The sequence below is a fragment of the Poeciliopsis prolifica genome, unplaced genomic scaffold (assembly GCF_027474105.1).
Source record: "Poeciliopsis prolifica strain line A6 unplaced genomic scaffold, Auburn_PproV2 SCAFFOLD046, whole genome shotgun sequence".
Taxonomy (NCBI): Eukaryota; Metazoa; Chordata; class Actinopteri; order Cyprinodontiformes; family Poeciliidae; genus Poeciliopsis; species Poeciliopsis prolifica.
In genome coordinates this window covers 2,884,722-2,911,736 of record NW_026562421.1, presented here as the reverse complement: position 1 = coordinate 2,911,736, position 27,015 = coordinate 2,884,722, and the positions used below count along the sequence as shown (strand labels likewise).

The 27,015-nt window shown below is 37.4% G+C and overlaps 2 protein-coding genes across 4 annotated transcripts; both read right to left on the bottom strand.

Moving 5' to 3' along the window:
* Positions 1–73: 73 nt before the first annotated feature.
* tegt (testis enhanced gene transcript (BAX inhibitor 1)) lies at positions 74–9,479 on the bottom strand. 3 transcript variants are annotated; one of them, XM_055056711.1, is made up of 10 exons: positions 9,364–9,479; positions 7,975–8,082; positions 7,781–7,889; positions 5,657–5,777; positions 5,507–5,555; positions 5,301–5,398; positions 5,139–5,218; positions 4,040–4,140; positions 3,822–3,897; positions 74–982 (listed from the first exon to the last, which is right to left on the bottom strand). In XM_055056711.1, exons 2-10 carry the CDS (start codon positions 8,028–8,030, stop codon positions 959–961), a joined length of 714 nt encoding a protein of 237 aa, XP_054912686.1. In that variant the 5' UTR covers positions 8,031–8,082; positions 9,364–9,479; the 3' UTR covers positions 74–958. The 3 variants fall into 3 exon arrangements, with proteins under 3 accessions (XP_054912686.1, XP_054912683.1, XP_054912685.1); XM_055056708.1 differs by lacking the exon at positions 74–982 and having other exon boundaries at positions 3,688–3,897; XM_055056710.1 differs by lacking the exon at positions 74–982 and having other exon boundaries at positions 3,688–3,897; positions 9,368–9,470.
* Positions 9,480–12,028: 2,549 nt separating this feature from the next.
* ctdsp2 (CTD (carboxy-terminal domain, RNA polymerase II, polypeptide A) small phosphatase 2) lies at positions 12,029–23,310 on the bottom strand. The gene is made up of 7 exons (XM_055056707.1): positions 22,579–23,310; positions 18,539–18,705; positions 17,122–17,223; positions 16,851–16,907; positions 15,721–15,813; positions 15,283–15,468; positions 12,029–14,740 (listed from the first exon to the last, which is right to left on the bottom strand). Exons 1-7 carry the CDS (start codon positions 22,637–22,639, stop codon positions 14,615–14,617), a joined length of 792 nt encoding a protein of 263 aa, XP_054912682.1. The 5' UTR covers positions 22,640–23,310; the 3' UTR covers positions 12,029–14,614.
* Positions 23,311–27,015: the final 3,705 nt, after the last annotated feature.

Below are 27,015 nucleotides of genomic sequence, written 5' to 3'. Positions count from 1 at the left end.
AGTGCAGCACCTTACACGTCTGTGTCTAAGCAGATTATTATAAAATATAATAATTGAGGAAAAACAGGAAGTGTTAATCTGTTCAACACATTTATTGAGCGAATATCAAATTAGTAGTTTTCGTTATACATCAACAAAAAATCTTCACAGTATACAATTAAAGAAAAAAATAATTTTGCGCTGCTGCCAAATTGCCTGGTTAACATTGTTATTTGGCAGAATAAAGGTTCAACAGCAGATTTTAGGGAAATTTACAAGAGGCCGGTTCCAGATGAAAGACCTGTCACTGTTAAACAAGTGGGGGAAAAAGAAAAGAGAAAAAGGACAGATGGGATAGTCTCCTTCCCCAGCATGTCTAAATTTATAAACCAGACTGTCCAGCGACTTTATGTCCGTCTGGATGGGTTTATTGGGATTAGTTTTTTCTGACAGGTTCTGTTTGAACATTTCTTACACAAAACAGGAAAAAGGAAAGGGAATAAAACCTATAGCAGGTTATTTTCTCTAAATCATGGGACACTAATCTTACATTTTATCACTGTGAACTGAGGAAAACTATAAATAAGAAAATCAAAAAGAAATTAAACAGTATTCAGCTTCTGAATCTTACATGAGTCTTAAAAGCGAGTCTATTGTCTTAATTTATGGCACTAAATAACAGTAAGAAACTTCAAGCGCTGCTCAGAATTGGGGCCTGTTAGGCAACACCCCCCTCTACAGGCCGAGCCTGATCACTGCAGTGTTGTGTTCTCCACAGCCAACATGGGACTACCATCAAGGTACCACAAACTTACACTCAACCCTTGTAAGTTTCAAAAATAAGTCAATCAAAAAACAAAAGCATAAGACCACATAAGAGTTAGATTGAGAAAAGGAGAAAGTAAAAAAAAAAGCACCAAGTGCATCGCAAATTGTGCCTTTTCTGATTTTAATATTTGACCATCGATTCCATCAGGTTTTACTTTTTTTCTTTCTTCTTTTCCTAAAAAAAGAAACAAAAAAATTGATTAGTATAACTACAGAAGGTCAAGGTCAGACTTTTTGTTGTTGAAATTACAAGAAGTCATAAGATGTTAATATTAGCAGGATAATGATGCAACAATACTGGAAAGAAGTCTTAAAATTACAAAAAAAAAGTTGCGATATTTCGTACAAAGTTTTGATAGTTATACATTTGTCATGACCAGCTCATTAAATCCATTAGATTCATTCTTCAAAATAAAAAGTATAATTTTCACAACAGTTTTAAAGTCCTGCTTTTATAAAAGACTCTCTTGTAAAACTGATACCAAAGTATCTTCACAAGTCGCTCAACATTCCTCACTTTATTCTATTTTTTGTGTACAAGTATTCCCAAAAAATTACCAAATTATTAATCTAAGATTACAATTTTTTTCTGGTAATAAGTCTGTCGTAGAGGTTTCCCTGGAAGTTTTCTGAATTTATTCTCATTTCATGACGTTTTGTCGTACAACTATTCTCATTATTCCGACTTTATTCTGGCATTGTTACAATTTCTCATGGTTTTTTGTCATACTATTCTCATTATTATAACTGTGACTTAATTCTCGTATTATGAATTTATCCTGGTAATATGACTATTCTAGTATCAGTTTCCATGTAATATTACAACTATTTTTCATAATATTAGGGCTTTTTGATGTCGTATTATGACTACTCTTGTAATACTCACTTTATTCACGTACTATTACGACTTTATTCTCATGACTTTCATCTTGTACTGTGATTTATCTTGCACTGTTATGACTTAATTTTCTTATTTTTCCCTTAGCCTTGCCCAAACATTATGTTGAACATAACATGACATAAAACTGTTTCTAAATCTTTTTCAAGAGTTCTCATCAAAATTTACTTAAAAGAAACCAAAGAGAAATGTCCAACATGAGGGATTTATTAAAGTTCAGCTGAAAGTTTTCTGTGGTTTATAAAATTCTAATAATTCAGGCTGGATTGTAACCATAGAAGAAGAAACCAGCTGGTGACAGAAATCCACCCTGACTGATGATAAATGGCTGAAAACAAAACCCCTGTGTACGTGATTTCTGACAACACTCTTCAGCGTGGAGGCAATTACAGAGTGAAGAAAACTCAGTTAATTATGTTCTTGTACAATTACATAATTATACTAGTGGATGTGAGGTGTTTACCAATTTGGAGGAAGCAGAAATGAAAGGGCTTAAAAGGGAGAATGCATTTTTCAGGCTGAGAAAGAGTTTAGAAGATAACAGAAAGTTGCAGTTGCTACATTTTGTCCTTTCAGCCTCTCTCCTTCTGGAAACAACAAACTTCAACAAGTTGTTACATTCCTGCTGTCGTTTGCAGTTTTTTCACTTCTTGTAAATAGTCCTTTTTTTAAGTACAAATACACATTTCTATTTATTACCCACAGACAGCCATCAGTTTAATATTGTTTAGGGATCAGAGTGCATTTAATAACAGTATGTATTTTCCAAAGCCTTGCTGTACAGTCTGTTATTCTTACCTCTTACATTTAAACCAGGAGCTGAGAGGAAAGAGGAACATCTTGAACCAGCTGCAAAAATCCCTTCTGACTGTTCCTTCAGGGAGAAACTGCTGGACTTTTAATAACTGCACTGTATTTTCTTATACTATATATTTACTCTCACTAAACATTATATTATTCTGCTTTTATTTGTTCTTGATGCAAAGTGGAACTGCTCAGTTTAGACAGCAGCTGTTAAACATTATTTTTTTTATGTTTTTTGTTTTATCGAACAGTAAATTGACAGGAAATTTGGAAAAGAGAGAAGGGAAGAGATGCAGCCATTGATCCGAGACCAGGATTCGGACCCAGGAGTCCTCTGCAAACGGCGCGCACGCTCTACCAACCGAGCCACCCAGCGACCTCTGACCTCTCCCAATAATGAGTCAGCAAGTCCTAGCAACAGCTCAGAATGTTGCAGCCATACCTGTTAATGTATATCTGTGGCCCCATCATCTTCTCTACACATCAGAGGTAGGTTGTGAAATCACTGCACTGCCTCTCTTTCTCTATAAATATAAAACATTTGCCTCGGTCTTTACATTGTGAAGAAGCCCAACCAGCCACATCAGGGAATAAACTTTAAAGATTTTTAAGAAGTGTTTGTATTTGCTGTTTGTTTTTTTTTAATAAACTGAAACTTTTCAGAAAATGATTTGAAAAAGATTTTTCTAGTTTAAATACCTTATTTATGTCATTATTCAAATAGAAGACTAATGAGATGTTTAACTTGTTTTCAATGTGACTATCTTTAGATAAAAACAAGTCATTTTTATGCAGTGGCAGCAGAAGTTGGTAAACCTCAGTAAATAAAACTGAAAGTATGTTTAAAGCTACATTTGGTGTTGGCTAAATGAAAGTATGAAGAAAATGACTGAAACCTCGTTAGATGATGATGCAAAGGATTCTTCAAAAATAAAAAATGGAAACATTATAGACCACCCTGACCATCCTCTGCGTGAGTCTCTTCGGCCAGAGGCTTCTTCAAATTCACTGCGATACAGACTGCTACAGGAGATCTTTCCTGCCAACAATAACTCTGAACATTTTGAATTAAAATAAGTTACATTTCATTTCCCTTTGGTATCAAGAAAGCATTTTTGATTTTGAATGTGAAAAGTGTTTCCTTCCTGTCTGCTGAGCAACTCCAATGACAATTCACCATCGGTTGGTAGATTTTATTTCATTTTCGAGGCCAGGAGACCCAGAGGAGTATTGGTGACACGCTGCAGGAACGTCTCTGCGACCCGACCCGTGACTAACGCAGGATGGAGAAACGGTTCTGGAGTTTCTGTACCTTATCATTCATGGCCAAGATGATCATCAACTTTCTGAAGATTGTGATAAAATCCAGGAACAAGTCCACACAGTGCCTTAAAGAGCAGAACAGACAAGGTTAGGACCATCTGCCTGGGAGCTGATGGCGTCTCTACGTGCATTTGCATGTTATTTGGTTAGGAAGACCAGATTAGGAGGTCCAGGTGAGGCGTGCCGACAGCAGAGAGAGGAACTCACCACACGTAGTCCTTGTCTCCGTTCTCTGCCTTTTCGATGATGAGCTGAGTGTCAAAGAGGACGAAGCCGCACATGACCAACAGACCGAGGTACATGTGCACCTGGCAGGGACAGAAATACACAACATGATGAATAACACCATTATCTTCCAGGTTAAATAAAATAAACAGATAAAACCAGCAAAATGCTGTAGAAAAACTGCTTTTGAAAAACCACATCTGTGACAATACATGCACAGCACTCAAAGTGGTTGTAATTTTCAACATAACAAAGCAAATAATACATTTGACACCAACAGAAGAAATGTACCGTGAAATCATAAAACCATAAATAAAGTGGAATGAATTCCAGTCTGCAGTCTAAACATATAATACATCCAGCATTCAGAATGCTGTGTTTTTATGAGCAGAGAGGATACTCTAAGTGTTTTATTTTCATTTAAAGGTGACCTACTTTGCTTCTTTTTACAGGTTAGGATACGTCTATGGGCTACAAAAGATATTCTTTACATTTTTTCCACCAAATCATTGTCAGATATTGAGATTTTAGTCAGAAGGAAATGTTTCAGGATCTCCTGTCACTTTAACTTCAAAGAAGCTGTTGCTTTCCAGACACCAAATATCATTAACTTACTGCCAAAAAAAACAACTGAATGTTTTTTATTTTTTAACGCCCTGGCTATTTTTAGAAGCAGTTAAAACACAAACAGAAGTACAAAAAGGTGCAAAATGTACATTTTGTACAATAAATCCAATTTAAGAAGTTAATTTTGACTAAATTTAAAAGATTTGACAGTCCTGATTTAGAAATATTGGCATATTTTTTTAAATCTCTCACTTGAAATTGTTTTAGCAATCCTAGCTGGTGCATCTCCAGTTGTAATTGTCTGATGATTAAGCTTGCAAAAATAACTAAAAATCATTGAAAGGGAGGAAAGACAGAAAGGTTTTCCACAACGTTATCAGACACAACAATGAGTCATTCAGCAGTTATGGGTTTATATGCAAACATGACTGTGAACAGTAATAACATCTGCCGTCAAAGAGGATGAAAATAAAGATGTCGGGATAGAAAAATGTCTAAATGTTTCAAGACTTACCTTGAACAGCATCAGAGATCCGAAGAAGATGTTCATCAGAGACATGAGGAAGAGGATGGAGAGGCCGGACATCAGAGTGCCTGACAACACATGAAGTGGATTCGGGGTAAAGTCATAATATTTGACCAAAACAATATAGCTTCTAGTAAAGGCGTCCTTTACCTCCCAGGAACAGGTAGCTCCTGCGTTTCGCATAGAGCGCGCTCAGAGTGAAGCAGATGAAAATCACTGAGGTTCCCAGGAAGGCCGTCACGATGATGCTGGAAGGAAACCAATCAGAGCGAGGAGTAAATTCAGCTGCCGAAAGCTCTGGAGGCTAACAACTAAAGCTTGTTTAGATAATAAACACACATTAATCTTTCACATACCTCGGGTTGACCGCAATGACAAAGTCCAGTGTGGGGCCAAGGCCGACGCCTGGAGAGGCAGACAGGAGCGTAAACACCGGCATGAACCTTCGCATGATTACAGACCAACTTCCAAATGTACAAATTTAAACTGAAAATAAATCAGTTTACCTGTGAGGAAGGCAAATCCAGCAAGGATTCCCAGTCTCTTCTTTTCTGTCTCAGGGTTGTGGGGTGTCATGGCGAGCCAGAACATCATGGCCAAAGAGCCAATCACAGACAACACGCCGCCCTGGAGGGACGGCGCACAGAAAGGTCATCTCATAGCCACGATGTTTGGTTGCAAACGTTTAATTTAAGTGTGTTTGAGTTCCGTTTATCAACTCTGAGAACATTTTTAACATTAAAACCAATTCAAACACAGTTTAGAGTTTTAGCATAAAAATCTGAAGACCGTTCAGGATTAGAGACATTTTTAAAACATGTACACCTCAAAGACATCTGAATGAGCTTTAAAGCAACACTCAAAGTTTAGCGCATGCAAAACACTCTGACTGTGAAGATCAGAAGGAAGCGGTGTCTCAGTTTTTCATTTGTGTTGAATCGTTTAACGTATACAAAAAAGACACTAAGACTGCTGGACACAGAAAGCCTCATTATTATGGCAATTTTCTCAAGAATAAACAATTAGCAATATTAAACCTGGTAACAAGTTAACAGAAAAATAATCCAGCTAATAGTTCATCAGGTAGTAGGAAGTAGAGATAGATGGCAGATCAACAAAATATTCAGCATTATCTCCAGCACAGTTTGCAACCAGAACACAAAAAATAACATGTTGCTGTAAACAAATGTCCAGACAAAAAATGGCTGCACAGATGGCTCATTGAAACCATGCTGTGGTAGTTTATAGATCAGAAAGAAATGGAAGTTAAATCAGATATAAGGATTTGAACAAGAAAAGAGAGAGAGATGTACTGCCACTCTCACGTAGGAGCTAATAACCAGAGGAATTTTTGGTTTGCTTTCACTTTCTCTGAAAGGTTAAAGTCATTAAATGGAGCAAAGAATGGAAAGAAGGCACGTAGCGACAGAATTTAAATGATTTAAAACATCCCCACCCAAACCGGTCTTGCCATGCAGGTCAGACTTCATTAGACCTCTGAGTGTTCAGTGTTGCTGCTGATCCATCAGCTGTAGAGTTTGCAGGGGAAGGTACTGTGGACCGGTACCATCACTTTTTAAACCAAACCAAGTCTACCTTCAGACAGCAGGCTACCCATGTGCTTGGCATGACACATTTATTTGGACTATAAATTGAAAATGTAATTATTACAATTAGCTAAAATATTGTTGTTTTGAGACCAATTTCAATATCTTGACCTGTACATCAGAATGGAAATGATCAAACTCATTTTACTTTATCACGCAATTAATTAATTTCTTATTGCTTACAGGTGCAACCCATATCAGACTTTTCTTTGCAGTTTGAATGGTATGTTGCATGTTATTGGATGGTTGACATGAGATTATGTGTTGTGATTCTATACCAGAAGAATCTGGACATAAACAATGCCTGAAACAAGCGATGCCAACACTTTGTTTGGAACTAATCAATGGAAACTTGATTTAATCAGTATTTACGATAAAAGTTTGAGTCTTTCATTTTTATTTTTGTAAAAAGTTTGCCGCTGCTCTTTTTGGGGTCAGAACCCATTGACACAGAAATCTGACTGTGGTCACATTTAACGAGTAGAATGAAGAACCACGCAAAAATTTATTTGATTTCATAAAACGAAATAAAAAATGGAATCAAACATCCAGATGAGGTGTGTGGACGTAGCCCAATGTACAGCAGCCTTATCAGTCCAGACCAGCCTCTTCACACACATATCTCAGTGAACCTTGGCTGCCCATAAACGTGTCTCTAAGCAACTTGTTTTAAACTCTTTAGATCACTTTTTTGAAAGACTCGACTTCTGCTAAATCACAAAGGATGAACATTTTGTAAATGCTACATCTCATCACATTCATATGTCATTTAAAGTCATTCAAATCTAACTTACTCCACCCCTGCCAATGTCATTCTAAGGAGTGAAAAAGTTGGGAGGTTTTTTAAAGTAAATGAACTGTAATTGGTCATAAGACCATGGCAGAGACGTGGTGGTTGGGGCGTAATCTTTGAAAACTTTTGAAAAGCTTTTTTCAACAGAATTAGCTCAAATTTGTCTGCTTCTACTTAACTTTACAATTTAAAAGCTCAACCTACTTCTGCTGCATTTCATTCTGACCTACCTGCAAAAGGCGGGTGACCACGTGAACATATGAGCCGGCTGCAGCCACAAACATACAGGCAGCCAAGCTGGAGTACACATTCTTCAGGTGCACCTGGGTGGAGTGAGATCTGCAAAGATCACAGCAAAAGAAGCATGAGAGATGGCGACACGAGTTAAAGCGTCACACACTGAATGGAAAACAAGCTTACATACATTTGGGAGAACCTGAAGAGGGCGTCAACATTGATGTTGCGGTCAAACACATTCATGATGGTATCAGGTGTTCAGGATCTTAAGAGTGTTTTGATCCAACAATGCCTCCTGTGAAACAAAATTAAATTACTGCTTAATTTTATGGACCTGTAATTTTTATTGTATGGCCATAAAACACTGGTTTCTGTAAGAGAGCTCAGGTTCAATGATAGTTAAGGACAAGGATTTGCTAAGGATTCATTTTACTGCACATAATTGTTTGCACCTTTTTAAAAAATTAGTTCTAGCAGAGATATACAAATAATATAATCTAGTCTTGTGAGAGGTTGGGTAGTATGATGCGTTATGACAAATAAAAAAAATACTAATTTTCCTCACCAGTTCTCAGAGCTTATAGGCCTTTTTGGGATCTTTACAATTTTAAGCTCTGTTATCAATCAAACAGGTTGAATACAATTTAGCATGCCAAATGTCAACATACAATTAAATATATCAGCAAACAATAACTGCATTTAAAACAGTCATTTGAAATATTGTTAATATTACACAAAGAAAAAGTGTGATTTGACACAGAAATCAGTTTTGATGCTGTAACCTTTCAAACTTGTAATCTGTATGTATATATTCAATCTTGGGACTTTCTGAAAATTTTTATTCTAAATCAAAATTAATTGTGTTGACATACATAACACATAGCTGACGCGTCTATTACAATGGGTGCTAATACATATCAAATGCAAGAGACAATGTCAACAATTGTATATCCCTTTTTACATTTTCCACTAGTCTGAGTACAGATTTATTTCTGGTAATCATTTCTTGTTGTTTTAGATATTTAAAACATTTTCAGTTCAAATTTAACACCCAATAATACAAAACAAACTCAGGGACATTTTCTCAATAAAAAAAAAAAAAAAACAGCAATCGTTTTAAATAGTCTGCATTTAGAATCAAACACCGACTGGTACTCCATTAAAACAAATTACAACAACATAATTGCGTAATTTAAACAAGACGTTAAACTACTGGTCAACATCAAATGTCAACGGCTGACGAACCCATGCACAAATACACCGAACAAATAAAAGCTGCGTAAACAGACGTTAGAGTTCAGCTTTGTCGTTAAAACATTAAGGTAGCCCAAAAGTTGATTTATAAATACAGACAAAAAGAGCGTGGTTATGAATAGCTGTTGTAAAGTCACCGTTAACTAACGTCGGTAGCCTAGCCCAGCCCGCTAGTTAGCCAGCTAGCTAACGGTTGCTAAATCTGTCAACACAACTCGACGTCTTCGGCATTTTTCACCAAGAAGCCGCTGCTTCTTGGTGGCGATTTTACAGCTAGCATTAAAATACCACCATACAGCAAAACACATTGGGGCCAACACACCTACTGGGCTCTGCCTTCCGAAATGTTCGGGAGCTTTCCTGGATCGCTCGCTGCTACAGTTTCTTAACAAACCAGTACGTGTCAGTCAGACCAAGTCAGCCTGCTGATGTCACCATGGAAACACCCAGAAGACTTCATGACGCCGAAGTCGGCACTCGATTTGTAGCTTCAGCAAACGATTGATTTCTGCAGTTCAGCAACTGAACTGATTAGATTGATCAAACCATCGGTGAATTATTCCATATTGATTGTTGCTTCTTTAGAAACATTTAGTATTAAATAAAAGATTGAGTTTATTTGTGAAAAACAGACAACAACAACAAGAAAAAAATCTTAATTAAGGTCTCAGTACCCAAAAGTTGTAAGTTAAAAGTAACGGTCCAATAAATTATATATATATTAAAAAACAATTTGGTAAAAAGGGTACCTTTAATAACTTTTAAAGAAGGGATCAGAACATCTGACTTGATATTTTATAATGATGCTATCAGACAGAAAAAATACACAAGAGTCCCCACAAGACTGAACTGGAAAGAATCCGCATCACTGAGCCGCCATCTTGGTAGGCAAACGTTGTGCAAAGCAAAATTAACCTTTGAGACCAATGAAAAGAAAGTATAGTGCCAACAAGAGAAATATATATCAATGAAATAATTATTGGCAGGATATTTAACTTCAGACAGCTGCAAAGTTCCCATAATACATAGATCTTCACATGAGAACTATGTATGACGTAATGTGCAAAGCTTGATATGCTAAAAACCAAAACGAGAAACAACATAATCACAAAAATAAGAAAACGAAGGCAGAATAAGCCCTATTTCCAATATTTTTCAATGCAAAACTTTTGAAACCAAGGCTTATTTGTAATTTACTTAAGTGCTTTACAGTGATAATGTATAGTGTTTACTGAATCTTTTTGACCTGGGAACAACAGGCTTGACAGATGGAAGAAGAGATTCACTTAACACAAAATGACTAGATTTGTATTATTTACAAGAGTAGCAATACTTTCTGAAAATATTACTCATGTAAATGTATAAAGTATGATATAGTAAAACAACTTCTATAAGTAATTTGTTTTCCAAAGTTACCCAAAGTGGCATTAAAACTGTCATGGCCCTTTAACAAAGCTCTGAATCGGACGCCAACTTCGTCCTCATATAGCTGCAGTGACGTTCGCATTTCGGCGAAGTTGTTGCGTTTGGTAAATAAATAATCTGCTTTGTTTTATGTGAACATTGCCTGCAAAAACAAATGTGTGGTTTGATAACAGAGCCGCTACTCGTTGACGAATCTCTTTGCCACTTCCTGATGCGTTAACTGGGAAACGTTCACCTAAAATGGCCGTCATGTAACGAGTCGCTTCTTTGTAACCAGACTGCGAAACGACGTCATTGCTTGACTTCATGTTAAGTCTAATTTTAGTTTTTAGTTTGAATTAAATATCAAAAAGCTCACATTTTACAGCCAAAAATTAGTTTGCCATATAGAGATAAATTAGAGCCACTTATGAATGCACCTCTGTCTAATAGTTCAGGATGTTTCATTATGATGGGCATGAAAAAATGTAAATATCACTTTCGTTTTTGAATTCATTTTGCATTTAAATACGCAGTTCAGCTGTGTTTTTACCGATACATAATCCTGAATACAGTTGTTTCCCTTCATGTGACTGAACCCAAAATGATACGTGGAAGTTTGGGTAATTATTTATTTCTCGTTTGAAAACATTACTGATGAAAAAAAGAAAAAAGAAAGAAGTTAGGTTATGTAATTTTTAAAATCTTTTTATTAAATAAAAAATTTAAAATTTTATTACAAGGAGAAATTTTGTGATCCAAAAACGCTGAATAAAAATGTTTATTTTCTTTGCATGTTTCAAAGCAATCAAAATGTGAATTCTTATAAGTGTTATAAGATTAAAAACATAATAATCTTTTTCAGTTTTGCATCCTAGCGTTTATTTATTTATTGCATTTTAAATATGAAACATAAATCAAGCCAATAATATAAAAAACTATTGCCATTTGTTGTTTTTTTACTGGTTTGTTAAAAAAAATAACAAACCACAACAGACAAGAACAGACCAGTAATGACAACAAAAACAAAATGATTTGATTAGTTGATTTTTGTTATGAAATTCAAAATACCAAACTGAAATATTAACAATATTTTTTGTCTTTTCTTGTTTAAAATATTAAATGCATAAAATCCCCAGCAAAAAGAGGACCATTTAATTTATTACTTCTAATTCTGACTGTAGTAAGAGCTTTTTATTCTGTATGCCTTAAAGATATATTTTGTTTATAGTCTATTGTCTTGTAATGAACAAATTTACAAGAACATTTTGTTAGCGTAAGCTAAGGTGTGAAAACTCTGTAAATATAATAAAGTGGAATGGTTTTCTTTATCTTTTTGCTAGAGATTAAATTTTTAAAACTAATTTAAATACACAAAATAAAATCAAATCAAATTAAAACAGATTGCTATAAAAAACAGGTGATATTTCCATTTAACACTGTGTTTTACCGACGTTTTGTTCTTTATTACTAATTTCTGACAAATCTAATCACCAAAACATACATTAACTGTAAGGTGGATATAAATATTTAAAGTTTTATCTTAAATGAAAATGAAAGGAACACATACAGTACCAAGAATATAAAATATAACCAAATTTTATTTTAAAATCAAAGTTGGTAGCACCTTTTTTTTTTTTTTTAGATTTGGTCAGATCAGGTATAAAAAGTTTCTTTTATTTGTATTTTTGCAACACACAAAAGAATTGAGACTTCTTCAAATACTTTTGGTCATCACAACAAACATTTTCATTTTCATATTTGACTCACCAACATGCAGGCAAGAATCGCATCAGACAAACATCGTAAAAACCATCCTACCAAAGAAAACCTCTTACAATACCACATGAATAGAAAACATGATAAAAGCACAGATTCACGCTTGTTCTGTAAATTATATCTGAACAGGCTGAAGATCAATCCATCAGCAAAAGGTGTTATATAGGCACAGATAAACAGTAAAACACAAGGCCAGCCTCAGTACAGGCAAAATGGATCACAATATAAAATGTTGCGCATTAAGAAGTCCTGGACAATTACAAGTTTATTTTGGCCAATAAATATATTTAGAAAAAAAAACACTTAGCAATTTCAAAATATCAAATTTGATAGCTTCAAGTGTTGCACTATAAGTACCAGAGCTGCTGGCGTCCCCACCTGTTTGCTCCTGACAGTGTTTTTTCTCACGCTCAGCATGACACCAGGGATTGTGCAGGCCTCCAAAATCTCTGTTCAGGCGTTTCTCTCTGTCCCTCCGTTTCCAAAAGGCACAGTTTTTACTTTCAGCACTGTCGATATAAAACAAGTGCAAGCTGTTTGTCGTTTGGAAAGAAAGAAAAACACAGTAACAAACGAAGTATTGTCTGAAAACTCTTAACGTTTACGCTCATCCTATGTGCCAGCTTATCCAGTGTGACTGTTTACATCGGACCAAAGATCTTCGCCCGTTTACCCAACTTTATCAATTTGATTTTTTTATTGCATGTTTGGGGAAAAAAAGTTTGTTTACAGCACAAATGAGTAGAATCCACTTTGATTTGATGTAAATAAGCATTCAGCAACATTTACAGTTCCATAAAAAGTATTCGCCCCTTAAAGACTTCTCCAGTTTTTGCTTCTTCATCTCAGATCTTCATCCTCTGCTGAGACAACTGGAATAATCGTTCAATAATCAACATCCAAAAGAAGCCAACACTTGGGAGACTCCACCAGAGGTGTAAGCATCACAGCAGCTGTTACAGCTTCAGAAGGCCGGAACATTAAATCATTTTTTATCTTTTACATTATATAGAATAGAAACCTTTTAAAAAACATAAACAAGGCTACAGATTTCTAGAAATCATAGCTCTCTACCTGTGCAAAGATTGATGCAGCTCAGGTAGACTGAAGCAAATTTACAGAAAGTTTTAGTGGAATAATAGCTACAAAACTGGGAGGTTTTACGTGTCTAAAATTGTTTATCTTTTTTCCGCCCCAAATTTTAGTAAAACAATAAGAAATCGTAATATTTGACTCCACTTGAAGGATATTTTATGGAAATCCTGTGTAAAAAAAAAAAGAAGCAAAAATTACAAGAAATTTAGGCACATTTTACTGAAAAATCACAAAAACGTAGGCTTTTTTGACACTACCAGAACTCCATACAATGTCTTTTTGACGAAGGTTCCTGATCACTGACATTTGTCCTGGGATTAAACTCAAGTGCTTTTTATCAGCTTCTGGCCAAGAGTCTGACGCTGCCATGGACACCAGATATGTCTTCGTCTCACAAAGCGGGTGTGCAGTGATGAGAGAAGGGAAACTCATTACGTTTAAATGAAGCGTTTTTAATAACTGGCAGTGATTGTTTTTACAGTTGGCCCAGGCAACATTTGGCTTCACGATCCAGATTGTTTATGTTCAGGTCAGGGCAAAATGTGTGTGTTTTTTTTTTTTTACCTACTTTGTGTCATTAGACAAATACTATTTAAATTCTTCAATTCTAAAAAGTATTAATAGTTAAATTGAACCCTAAAATCATAATTAATCAGAGATAATTTCATAAATGTTGGACAACAGGAATTTGGAGAGCTTTTTTCCCTCAATAATTATTATATAAAAATAGTTTTGTCTAATAATAAATGTTTTTTTGATGATCTGAAACTTTTAAGAAGAAAAGCAGCAGAAATCTGTAAAGGGGGCCAAGACGTTTTCACAGAACTGCACATCTGTCGACCGCAGGAGGTTCACCATGTTATTACCAAACTGGGTTGCATAGAGAAACAATGTTCACCATTTAAAAATAGATTTCCTTATATAAAAAAGGAATCTATAAATGTATAAAAATCTGGTGGAATTAAAAAACTTTTTTTTCACTCTTGTCCCTTAAAAGGCACAATAAAGCAAACCATATCCAAAAGTCCAGTGAGGGCAGGCAGACGTCTGCTTTGGCAAAAGATCCACTTTCATATTTAAACCAGCTGGAGTGATTGTAATGGGATGGCTTTGGTTAATTCCCAGTCTTTTCTTGTAGTGCTTTTATTAAAAATAATAAAAATTAAAAAAAAAAAGGAAGTGGTTGTCATGATCGCCAGGTTTGGGCAAGATCGCCAAATCAGCTGCACGTGAGTGGGAAGGTGAAACACGGCGGCGTCTCTTTCTCGGTGAATGCAGACTAATGAGGAGCAGAACTACTGTTCCCGGAGCTGGTCCAGCCGGGTGTAGACGTTGTCGGCCTTACTGAGCTCCTCGAACACGGGCAGCAGGTTGAGCAGCTCGGCGTCGTCCGCATCATCAAACCATGACACCACGGGAATCTGGAGGACAAACAAAAAACAGAACGTTAACAGAGATAAGAAAGTCCTGAATGAAGGAGACGATTCATTTTTCTTAAAAAATTGCAAATGACAGAAAATATTTTTAAAAACTCTTCTATGTGAAGAATTCCTTCTCAGAAGCTGTTTTGTTGTCTTACAATCCCAAAACCACTTGCTGCATTCTTATTGGTTGTGCAGGAGGCTCTACTTCTGCTTTTCAAAGATGTACAGTTGTATGATTACAAATCTGTTTTCACGTGAGAGTGTGAACGATGAGTTTGGAGGCATGGCCAGCAGCACGTTATTTAGATTTAAAGGGACAAGACGCCTTAAAACAGGTCATTTTGAACTGGGAAGACTAAAATTTCATTACCTAAAAATGATTTGGTGCAAAAAATGTAAAGAACATGTTTTGTATCGCTGATAGACCTATCCTAACTTGTTCAAGGAAGCATAGTAGGTCACCTCTAAGCAATATTGCCCACAATTAAAAAAAAACAAATGGGTCAGGAAGCGAGAAGAGGAGGCAGGCATGGACTCACAGCATTATTAGGGTGGAAGATGTACGAGGCAGGGGAATTATCCAGGATGAGGGTCCTGTTCAGGTCCCTCCCCAGGCGGCTCAGGTCTTTCACGTAGCAGCCCTGGTGGAACACGCAGGATTCGCGGAACAGCCGAGTCCGAAAGACGCCGCCCTGATCCAGCAGGTCCGTCACTGGGTCCGCATACTGGAGGAGGAGGGACAAGAGCGGGGACGTGCGAGGACACACTAATGAAGAACTGTCTATGGATTGTTAGAGCTGTAAATGTGTTCAGGGCGTCTAATAATAAGGTTAGGCAGCTCTAAAACAAAATAGGAACTAAAGGCGAGAGAAAGCAGAACAACAACTGACAGATCAGGGCTTAAATCAGCCACACAACACTTCAACTTGCTGACACTTAATAAAAATAGAGATGGAGTTCAGGATCTGTTTTTGTACCTTAGCAAGACTGGCTGTAAACAGCACACATTCAAACATTTCTCCCATTCTCCGCAGGAACTCATCCACGTACGGCCTCTTCAGGACATACACCTGGAGAGGCACACAGGCTGTCAGCAAAACAGGGTCACGTTCATGCACACACCCGGTCCGAATAACGCTTCAGCTGCTCGTGACCACTTCCTGAAACAAGTAATCAAGAATAGGCCGCGCCAGCATGAACCAGCCTATCCTGGATTACTTGAACCAGGCGGAGGCCCAGTGGGGGATTCCTGACCAGCACATCAAGTCCAAAGGAATCACATTTCTGACTTAATCACATTTCCACATGCTCAGATACACCAGGGGTGTCCAAACTTTTAGTCACGTGGGTCAAAATCGGCAAGTCAAAACTAAAAGTCAAACAAATAAAGTCATTGTATATTATTAGTTTTGTAATAAGGGATTTTTGAAACTAAATAATTATCCTACTAATAATAACTGGATAACAAAAGGGGCTTAAGATTTTTTTCCCCCCAGAATTTGAACTAGGTGAAGCAAAAACAATGTCACTTCCAGAGTTTTGGGAACATTTTACAGAGAATTTAAAAACAAATCTTAAATCCAACATTTATATATAATTTTTTGTACAGTTGTGGCTTAATTACCGCTCTGGATATCAGAAAAACAGCCTTTTTTGAGTCTGTATGTTCCAATAAACAATTAATGGATTATTTTAATCATCAATTAATCTGATTAATCATGATTTAATTTGATTAATCGATTCAACTCTTTTCTATTTACTGTAAAACTTTGGTTGAAAACAGACAAATACTTTATGTTGTACTCAACATTTTCCATTGCAATAAAATTATATTAATAAAATGTTTGCCTGATTAAAAATACATTTGTATCAGCCATGAACTGCACTACTAACCAAGGGACACCCCAAGCTTTAAACATATTTTTCTTCTCTTCTTTTTAAATAAATAGCAGTAACATTTCCTGTGCATGTCAATAAAAACAGTTTTGCTTTGATTCTACTTTCTGTTCAACATCTGGCCAGCAGGGGGATCCGTGGCCACATCTCTGTGTGAAACCCTAAAGGACGGGCTCCACCCCACTCGCCCACAGCAAACATGGCCGTTTACCTGGTGTGTGGTCCCCTCTATCTCCACCGGCACGATGAAGTCTGCATTGCTAATGGGCTGGAGGGGAGAAGACAGAAGGGGAGAGGGGAGGGTTGGCACGCCGCGTACATTCACATGGCATTACATAACAACCAGGCAGCAAGTCGCTCTACAACCGCCCTGCATGAAGCAGGGTTGGAGGTTTCAACCAAAAAAATCACAGCTTTTTATAAAGAAAAATGCATCCAAAATGCAAATAAATAAATAAATAAGAAAGCAGAGGCAGATGTACCTTGAAGGAGCTGTGCACCAGGGTCTCATCGAGGTCTATGACCACGCAGACCTTCCCCTGGTCCTCGGCCTTCAGCTCAGGCAGGAGGCTAACTTCTGATGGCTGAGGAGAAACATCAACACTCTTTAAAACAACACAACTCGTCCCTACGAGGTAGAGATTTATCTGGAAATCAATCCCGACTCATTCGATATTCTCTCTTTAGGGAAAATGAGATTAGATGAGTTTAGTTTCAGGAGAACTGGGAGGATTATCTCCTTTAGCTGCAGCTCAGGAGCATCTTTATGTGTTTTTGGTTGATTTTCTAAGAGGGAAACAATAGTGTCATTTTTTAAGATCTCTGTCTTTCCACGCAGATGGGGATTAATAATTAATTTATTACATAACAGGAATGGCTCATCCATTAGGAAAGGAAAATCAAGCTGGAGAAAGACGCTTTTTGTGAGCCTGTAAAAAGCAAAGTAACACCCAAGCAGGGACTGGTTTTTATTACCAAACGTGATGCTAAACGTAGCAGATTCACTCTGACCAGCTGATTTCAGCGTTCGTCTAGTTTAATGCAAAGTAAAGCTGCACTGAACTGCAACATGAAAATCTGTAGGTTCGTTTGGAATTTGGTAGCAGGGCTGCAGATATTTTAGTAATCAATAATTCAACTGATTAATCAAATAAAAATTCATTTCATTTAATTATGTATTATTAAAAAAAAAACAGATTCTAATAAAATTATTCAGTTGTGTCTTTAAAATAATAATAAAAAAATACACATTTATTGCCTAACATGCAGTAACAGCATTCCTTTACTGAACTATTGATTATTTGCAGCAAAGAATGCATCTGCAGTTAAAAAAAAATACTTACAACATCAATATTTTCTCTTGACTTAACATCAACACAGTGCAGGTTAAAATACTAGTTTTTTTAAATAAACAAATTAATAATTATGTAGAAAAAGATGCTTTGCTTAATTTGAGATTTTCTTCACAGAATTTGAAACAGGTGAAGCTAAAACTGCCGCTTGAGAAGTTCTGAATAAGATTTTTATTTTTTCTTAAATGCAAAATGTTTATATTTTTGAACAGTTTTGCCTTATTTACCACTCAGATTAAGTTGCTTTTTTCAGAAAATTGTCTCTCTAAAAAAAAAAAGTTAAATTCCAGTTAATAATTAATCGCTTATTAGAATTAGTTGATTATTTCGATAATCGATTAATCCGATTAATCATTTGCATCATGTTATGCTTTTATGCGTTTCGGACAGTTGGGGGAACTTTTACTGTCCCAGATATGTGCAGACAAAACAAAATGAGTGAAACATGAAAGAATATTTAAAGAATCAGCACCTGACCACCATCTATTAACTATCATGAAATGAATCCTGAACAACTCCGATGTGAAGATTTTTACATCCATGTTACCTTGAAAACCGTCCCATTTTCCTGTGACTCCAGCAGGGCATGCTGGGAAGGCGGCGGCAGTGGCGGCTGAGGTGGTTTGGGGCCATCCTGGACTTTGAGGCAACAGAAGAGGGCTTTGAAGATGTTACAACTCCGAGGCTGTTTCAGGGCAGAGCGGCTCACCTGGCCTGAAGGGGCGAGCGACAGAAAAACAGAAGAAAATCTTAAGTGGGGCCTCAGCTTTTAATCCCACAACTCCCGTAAGCTAATTAAAAAAAAAGCTAACACAAACAAATAAAAAAAGTGCTTAATGTAGTGTAACGAGATGCAATTTGCCTGCAAAATTTACTCTGAACCAACTATTTTCCTGAAGGCAACGTCCATCTGTCGACATGCATGGCAGAGACCCATGCACAGAAATCTGTTTCTAATGCGTCTGCCGCTGCTGCTTCTGCTGGAAATGGCTGGTACAGGTTACATAATCGCAGAGGGCGGGAAAACCCACACTTTTCAGCGGAAAACACAGACAGAAAACATTCCAGCTGTTTTAAGCTCCCAGGGCCCTTTTAGGCCAGAAATGGCGAGCCGGACCGGACCACACCGACAACCACGGCTCGCCTTTGATCAGTCCCGGAGCTCCATGCAACACCTGTGCTGCAGACAAAGAAAAGGGGAGGAAGGCATTCTTGCGAGTCCCCCCTGTACCTCCCTCGGGTGCATTTCGTGTGAGAACTTGCAAAGAAAAGCGACGAGAGTTTAAAACCCATCAATATTGTGTGATCACTGGAATAAACATGCAAAGGAGGAGGAAGAGTGGAGAAAACCGAGATGCACCAATTAGGCTTTTGCTGGCAGAAACCGATTTTTGCTTCCCTTCACAATCTTTTCACATAAAAAAAGAACAAAAAGTTGTGAATCAAGCTGAAAACTGCATTATTGTATAAATCAGGACACATTTCTAAGTACAAAACTTGTAGGACTGCTTCATTTATCAGTATTTAATGAAAAACAATCACAGCTGAGAAAATAAAAATAGCCAGATTGCATGTCAAAAATGCATCTGAATGTTGTTAAACTTAAAGAAAAAGTGCATCAAAGTGTGTTTATAGTTAGTGCTTTTAGAAACTTGAAATTGAGACTTTTCCGAATTTAATCATCCAACCAGCAGCCTGCACCCTGATCGGCGCTGCTCTAAACGCGTAATGCAAACACGGCAACAGCCCTGTTACACAACGCCATGCTGTTGAGACAAAGCGCGCTGCAACTCAATACAGTTACTGCAGATAGGCATGCGACCTTTTTCCCTTTATAGACGACGTTACGGTTAAAGATTTAACACACACATTTGGCATTTAAATCAACCTTTTGGTTTCCAGGGAAGAGATATGTATGACATAACACAGCAAAACTCCCCTTCATGTGAAAAGGATGGGAAGATTAATCTCTCAGAGGTTTATCAGTGACAGACAGATGGATCCAAAAAAATGCTAAATATCACCCAAGCCCACACAATCTTAAAAAAAAAGAAAAAAAGATACAATCCAAAGAATCTGACACTAAGGCTGGATTATCTTCTATGGATAAAACATGAACCAAGAGGCTGAATTAGTGAAGCAAAGCCTCTTTCAATCCTGAGCAAAGTGTGCAAACAACCAAATGTTTTAGAGCGGCGCTACAATGGGCGTGTTGAGGACGGGGAGTGTTTGTGCATTCCGCTGTCAGCATTGCCGCACCTGATTGTTCCTTATTGCAACCAGCAAACATCCCAGCGTTCATGCGCGGCAGGATGCACGCCCAGTTCCTGCTCCAAAAAACCCCCCAAAAGCGGGGCCGCAATCGGCTGCAGCCAGAGGCGCACATGATGCTTCTGGCGCCCAGAGGACAGAAACAGCGCTGTGCCTGCTGCTGGCAGGGCGCGGGACGGTGCCAAAACAGACGGAAACAGAAGCAAAAAACATCTGGGAGAAAATTCCTAATTCAGCAGGTTCATGCTGCTGAATTAGGAATAAACAAGTCGATCTTTCTTTCGTCGATTGATTAAATCGCAGAAAAACCAAAAATATTCTCAGTTTTTAAACAGTTAGCCAAACTCAGAACGGACCCATCAAAGCCAAAAGCAACAAGAGAGTTTTTGGAGATTTGTTTTTTAACTCTTCTACATTTTCAAAGTGCTGTAAATTCATATTTTCAATTACAAAGATATAAAAAAAAAATCTGACAATTTGATTTGGAAATATTAAAAACATGCTAAAAACATTTTGTCCATGATTTCAAAATGGCGTTTGACATCATCTGAGGGCGGAGTCAGAACAGATATTAACAGAAATTAATACAACAGTGATAAAAAAAATATATTATTTTGCACTATCATAAAGTTAACTATGTTATACTAATTATTATATATGATAAGTTACCACTTCATACCATTTTCACCATGCCATTCATTTAAAATACTTTAAATGAGGAGAAACAATCTACACCGACACATGAAGGAACACAGTAAAGTCTGTACACTAGCTGTTGCTATACACTGCATGTCAGCTGGCTGAACACAAAAATCAATCCAGACAATTTTTTTAAAATATATTTCTGATAGGTAGTTGGTAACAATTGCCATTTTTCCCTTTTAAGTAAAAATAAATGCATATTTATGGGTCAATCTGCTGCTTTGCAATGTAAATATTTGCCAAATATTACATATATTTCCACTGATTTTACATGTGTGAACTTGACTAATTAAGCCCATGGAAAACTCAGTTTGTATTAGAAGTTAAGAATATATTTTTAAACTCAGTCACAGAATATTCTCTCTTGTTTATTTTTAATGGTTTAAATTTCCAACACTGAAGTAATAAATCTGAGACACTGGCTCCAAGAATGATTAGCACCTATGAAGTAGCTGTATTTATTCTAATAATAATTAAAGATAAATAGAATAATCTGAGGTGTCTTAAGTGGGCTGGATTATAGAGGTAGTGGGTGTGTCTCACATTGTGTACATTGTGTTCCTTCCCATAAACACACGCACACACATATATAAACTTTATTCTTTAAGTATATTATTTACTTCATTATACTTGTGAACTCTCCCAACCCCACTAGGGACAATGGTGTAAGAGAAAGAAAGAGATACTTGTATTCTTCTAGGTTTGTAAGTAGGCTACATTACTATTTATTTTGATTGACTGTGTTCATTGTTATTGCTCATTTGTGTATATTTTTGTGACACCTGATGATGTGCTTTTCAAGATTATAACGACTGAAAACAAGTTGGGTTAGGTTAGATGCATACAATAAAATTTTATCTATTTGGTTTATTTTCTTAAAGTTCATACATTTTGTCTTCAGAATTTCCATACAAACAGCTGCAACATCCATTTTTAATCCTTAAGCCTTTAAATTAAATTACAATTAGCTTGTAAAATTCTGTAGTTGCTTGAACTTTTAACATACTCACATGATCTTTAGAGAATTTGAACTTTATTCCCTTCCTCTTTCAGGAAAAACAGTTTTTATTATTGCTAACGTTCCTAATAAAGGGGTTAAAAGCCCCCTTGGCCCCTCCTTAGTGCCGCCACTGACAATAACACGAAGAGGAGCCACAGATTTGCACCCACTGCAGAAAGAGACAAACAGGATCAACAATAGCTAAGCCCGGGCTGCAATGGACATCGTGAACTATAAAACACATTTTCTGTGTGTTGTTATATAAAACCAACGCTGGACGTCTTCATTTGTAATTCGATGCCATGTTTTTCCTCTTCCTCCTCTCTGCTGATCTCAGAAGGAAAACAGATTTTTTTTGGCGCCATATAAAATGAACAGGATAAGCGTGGGTATTCCACAGTGATCACTTAAGACTTGAGTGGAGTGGAAGAGGAGAGAGGGGGGCGATGCCAAAACAAGGCAGCGCGCCTTTCAGACCGCAGCCCTCAACTGTCAAATAAAAACAGGCGCTCTCTCTTCTTGCAAGGTTTTATTATTACACATAAACCCAGCGGGCTCGGCGCTCCGAGCCGTGGGCACAAACACAGCAGCTGCGTGGGGTTTCATGAGCTCACCTGCTTTCGGTGACACTTGGACGTCTTCTTTCTGCACTTGGGTGATAACAGAACTTTCCATCTGACAATCACGGAGCCCTCAAAATCCTCAAATCCTGTCCCCGAGCACTGGCGATGGGCGTCCCTCATTGGGGTTTTTGGTTTTTGTTTTGATAAGGCGACTCTAGCGGCTGTATTCACCGAGGTTACCGTCCGTGTGACCCGCCTCAGTTACGGTCCGGATTTATCTCGTCCCTGCCTGGTTTCTTTCTTCTCCACGCCGATGCTTCTTGTTCTTCAGTCGGCTGAGGAAGAAGGAAGGAGGAGGCGAGGGGGGCGAGGCACTTGGATATGTTTCCCGGAGGTTATCCGGCTCTCTGCCCGCTCCGTCTCCTCGGGTGTACCGCTACTATTTGGTGGTGATAGCCGCCGAGCAGCCCCCCTCCGCCGTCACTTTTGCACCAACAACATGGAGAATCCAGGCGAGAGAAGGAAAACAACTGAGGAAATGGGGCAAGGGAGGTCGGTTTCAAGCCCCCCCTTACTACAGATAAACAACACCGCCCGCGCGGCCCCAAAGAGCGGCGAAAACCCGCGTCTGTCGCTGCGAAACGTAAAATCCAACACAGAAAAACGGATTCCGGGCGGTAGTTGGCTGTAAAATGCGGGTTTTGATGTTATGCGGGGTTTTGTTTTTCCACGGACCGCACTCCTCGGGCGCCTTGAAACCGTCCCCGCTCTCCGATTGGTCGGTACGGATGAAAGCGGGGGGGAGCGGGAGGAGGCGTGGCTAAGGCATTCCTCCCTATCCTGCACGCGCCCAGCCGAACACATTCCAGCGCTTCTCGTGCAAATGAGCGCGCGCCTTGTTAATGAAATGTTAGAAAATAAACAAAACACAAACCACGCAAATAATGCGTGACAAAAACCGTTAGAATAGGATCTGTTCAGTTAGTTTAACTGCAAGCTGAATATTTACTACTTCGAAATGAAAGCGGTGCAGTGAAAAATAATTATTATTCTGTTTTTGCTTTTTATATGGGGGATGGGGGTCATACTTAGCTGTTTTAGATAGTCAAAGTCCTTTAATAACAGACTAAACTCAACTGAGGAAATACAAATTTCAGAGTTCAAACGATGATTTAATATATTCAGAAGGGGGAGAAGAGGGGAGCCCAAATCCAAACCTATTTATATAAGGAGAAAAATAATTTCCCCTCTCTTGAAACAATAAAGTTAACCAATTTTTTGAGAAATTACACTGAGGCCTGAAAAAATTAAGTTGGCTACAAGATAACCACACCATCCCTTTATTTAAAGAAATTGAACAGTGAGAGCCATTACACATAAATGAAAATAAATCATGGAAGAGGGGAAAACCTTTCCAGAAGTGTCCAAAATTAGGCCAAGAGAGCATCAACAACTGATATGAGAGGACACAAAAGGACAAAAACAACTATAAAGCCACAGGCATAACTTTGTTGGTTGAACTCCAAACGATTTTGACCATCTCACGTAGGGTATGGAAGGCCACAAGTGCCACAATCCAGTATGTTAAAAACAAAATCCAAAGGTGATTGGTCGGTGGTTGAATTGCTACCGAGAGATATATATATACAGACAGACAGACAGACAGACAGACAGACAGACAGACTCAAGGGACTGGTTCCCCACAGTTTGTGCCACCCTGGGCAGAAACCTAGAACTCACTTCTTATGGAGTTTGTGGTTGCTCTGTTATTCCTTTTTACATTCTGACCCATTTTGTTTCATCTGAGCTGAACAGTTTGGCCCAGATGTTGTAACTAACTACTTGGACATAGTTAGGTGTTCCAACAGAACAATGATCCCCCTAACCCACATCAAAACTAATTTTCAAAGAATTAAAGCAGGCTAGCTTTAAGATTTTTGAATGGTACTGACTTAAACCCTTTTAAAAATGTATGGAATATGATTATAATATATGGTTTAGACAGGAAACCAACCCCTTAAAATTTTTCTTACAAATGGAGTGGTGAAATGTTAAATCAAAATTAGGCCAGAATAAACATTTATTCAAAGGTTATTGTTGGCGTTCGCTTACATTTGAGTTAGAGGTATAATTCAACATAGAAAGAACATAGTTCAGATAATTTACTCATTGCATGTAAACTTCTGACCAAAATATCATAAATTCAGTAAAAGTAATGAGACTTTAAGCTGCTAAAAAAAAGGGGGACAAAAAACACAAAACCTGTAAATAAGAAGCATACACAGCAACATTTCACAAACACAAAAATGTATGCAACTTTATTCACTTTTTAAATCTATATAATACATAACATAGATCTTAGCAACAGTCTGTTTGTTGATAACTTACACTAGTAACAGATTTCGAAGCACAAGGATCCGTCCAGTTTTCTTTTTTTTTGTATCCGATTCTGAACCTCCCTGTGAGTGAGGGAGGTTCGGCTCGTGGATGCCTCTCGGAGTTGAGCAAGGAAGGTAAGAGAGGGCAGAATGAAACCAATGACCCCAGGCTCCTTTTATGCTCCTCTCGCTCTCTTTCCTTTATTGACACAATCATAAAATGAAACTGTAACTTGTTTTGCCAAAAAAGAAAATGAAAAAACAAAAGAAAACAAAAGAGGCTGGAGTGAGTTAGGCTGGAGGGTGTGGGGGTTTATTATGAGGCAATGCATTCCCAAGCATTTGTGCAACAATGCAGCAGATATCTCAACATGACGATCTCTGCATCATATACAAAAGCAAATTCTTTTTATATTCCTATACATTGTTTTTTGTTATTTTTTGAGTCCCAAGCAGAAAAACAACAACAAATGAGTCAGAAATATGTGAAGTATTTTTGGTCCAGTTTCTCGTGTAAATATCTTAATACACTTAAAATAAGAGAAAACTAACTTACATGTAGCTTCTCAGCAAGATGTCTGTGCTTGTTTAAAATAACTAATTCCTTCATGTTGATGAAAAAGTACTAGTTGCATTGGCAGATTATTTTACTAAAAACCTAGAAAATACATTTTTATAAGTAAAATAGTCAATGTACTTTTTCATCTATTTGAAGTATTTTTGACTTACAACACGTTCATATGCCCTGCTGAAAAAGTGGTTTGTCAGTTAATTTTGTTGTACTTCAGAGTTTGCAATAGAAACTACAGAGTAAAACTTTTTGGCAAGATTTGTGTTGTTGCATTGTTGCATCCTCTCCTTCTTTACCTTTAAGCAGATAATTTCTGGAATTTTGGAGCATGAAGAGATTTTATAGATGAAAACAGAGGTGATTAAAGAGTGAAAAGTAGAGTTTCTGCAGAGTCCACTGAAAGCACGTGTGAGCCCACTACACCACGAGCCCTGCCAGTGCCCACAGCAGCCACAAGGCAAGACATAAACAAGACTGGCCCCGCTGTTTGCATTCCTGGTGTTGGACTTTTCAAGGCAGCACTGACAGATGTGTGTAAAAATACACATGGCATAAGTACGGACCGCACAGCTGGAAAATGTCAGGAGGTTTAAAGCTGATGCCGCTGTTTACTACTCTGACTTGAAGTGCATTATCTCTGCCTGCTTTTTAGGCCCGAGGCGGGCCGAGGGGAGACGAAGACGGCTGGACGGGGTCAGGCGTTGTGGAAGAGGACCCCAGGCTGGGGAAGCTGATCAAAACAAGCTACCTCAAACATCACACACCTGTTAAATCCACCATTCACAACATCATCAGGAAATTAACACACTTTTACACACATGAATGCTCCTTCTAAACAAACAGGAAAATTAAAACTTAATTTGAAAACAAGCATTTTGTAACACAAAATGTTATTTGGGGGAGAAAACATAATAGACATGTTGGTAATTTCTCTCAAATGTATTTAACATAATATGCTAGAGTTTTGTACAAGTCAATGTAAATATGATGTATAACCATCCAATTCAGACAACTTGACAAGATAATTCCAAAAAAGGAAAATAAAAATAATGATAAATCAAAATCAGTTTTATGTAAAAGGTTAAGTTACACATTTAAAGAGAACAAAGAAAGACATATAGCACAAACATTTACTAAAAGACAAACAATTCAAGATATATCTATATTAATGGATATCTATATGGGTGTGTAGGCGCATGTGTGTGTGTGCGTGTGTGTGTGCGTGTGTGTGTGTGTGTGAACCAGGTTTTTATATCCTCGCTGGGACCTATTCCTGTCTACGTTATGGGGACCACTGTTTTCATGGGGACATTTCTTGGTCCTTATTGGGGGAATTGCTGTTTCTGAGTTAGGGGTCCGGTATGTAAGAAAAACACAACTGTGTGTGTGACAAGAAAAACACAACTGTGTGTGTGACAAGTAATTTAAATATGACTAAATATAAAATAAATAGCTAAAATAATAGCAATCATGCACAAGAAAATATATATAATTCTATAAATAAATCTATAAATGAGTTCAGAGAAAATTTTGATTTAG

Coding starts and splice junctions, on each gene's coding strand:
- tegt (XM_055056708.1), bottom strand. CDS start 8,030: ATGAATGTGTTTGACCGCAACATCAATGTTGACGCCCTCTTCAGGTTC. Junction 4,141..5,138: donor GATCTCTGATGCTGTTCAAG/GTAAGTCTTGAA, acceptor TGTCCCTGCCAG/GTGCACATGTACCTCGGTCT. Junction 3,898..4,039: donor GGAGACAAGGACTACGTGTG/GTGAGTTCCTCT, acceptor CTGCTCTTTAAG/GCACTGTGTGGACTTGTTCC.
- ctdsp2 (XM_055056707.1), bottom strand. CDS start 22,639: ATGGAAAGTTCTGTTATCACCCAAGTGCAGAAAGAAGACGTCCAAGTG. Junction 15,814..16,850: donor TAGAGGGGACCACACACCAG/GTAAACGGCCAT, acceptor GTGCCTCTCCAG/GTGTATGTCCTGAAGAGGCC. Junction 15,469..15,720: donor TTACAGCCAGTCTTGCTAAG/GTACAAAAACAG, acceptor CTCCTCCTCCAG/TATGCGGACCCAGTGACGGA.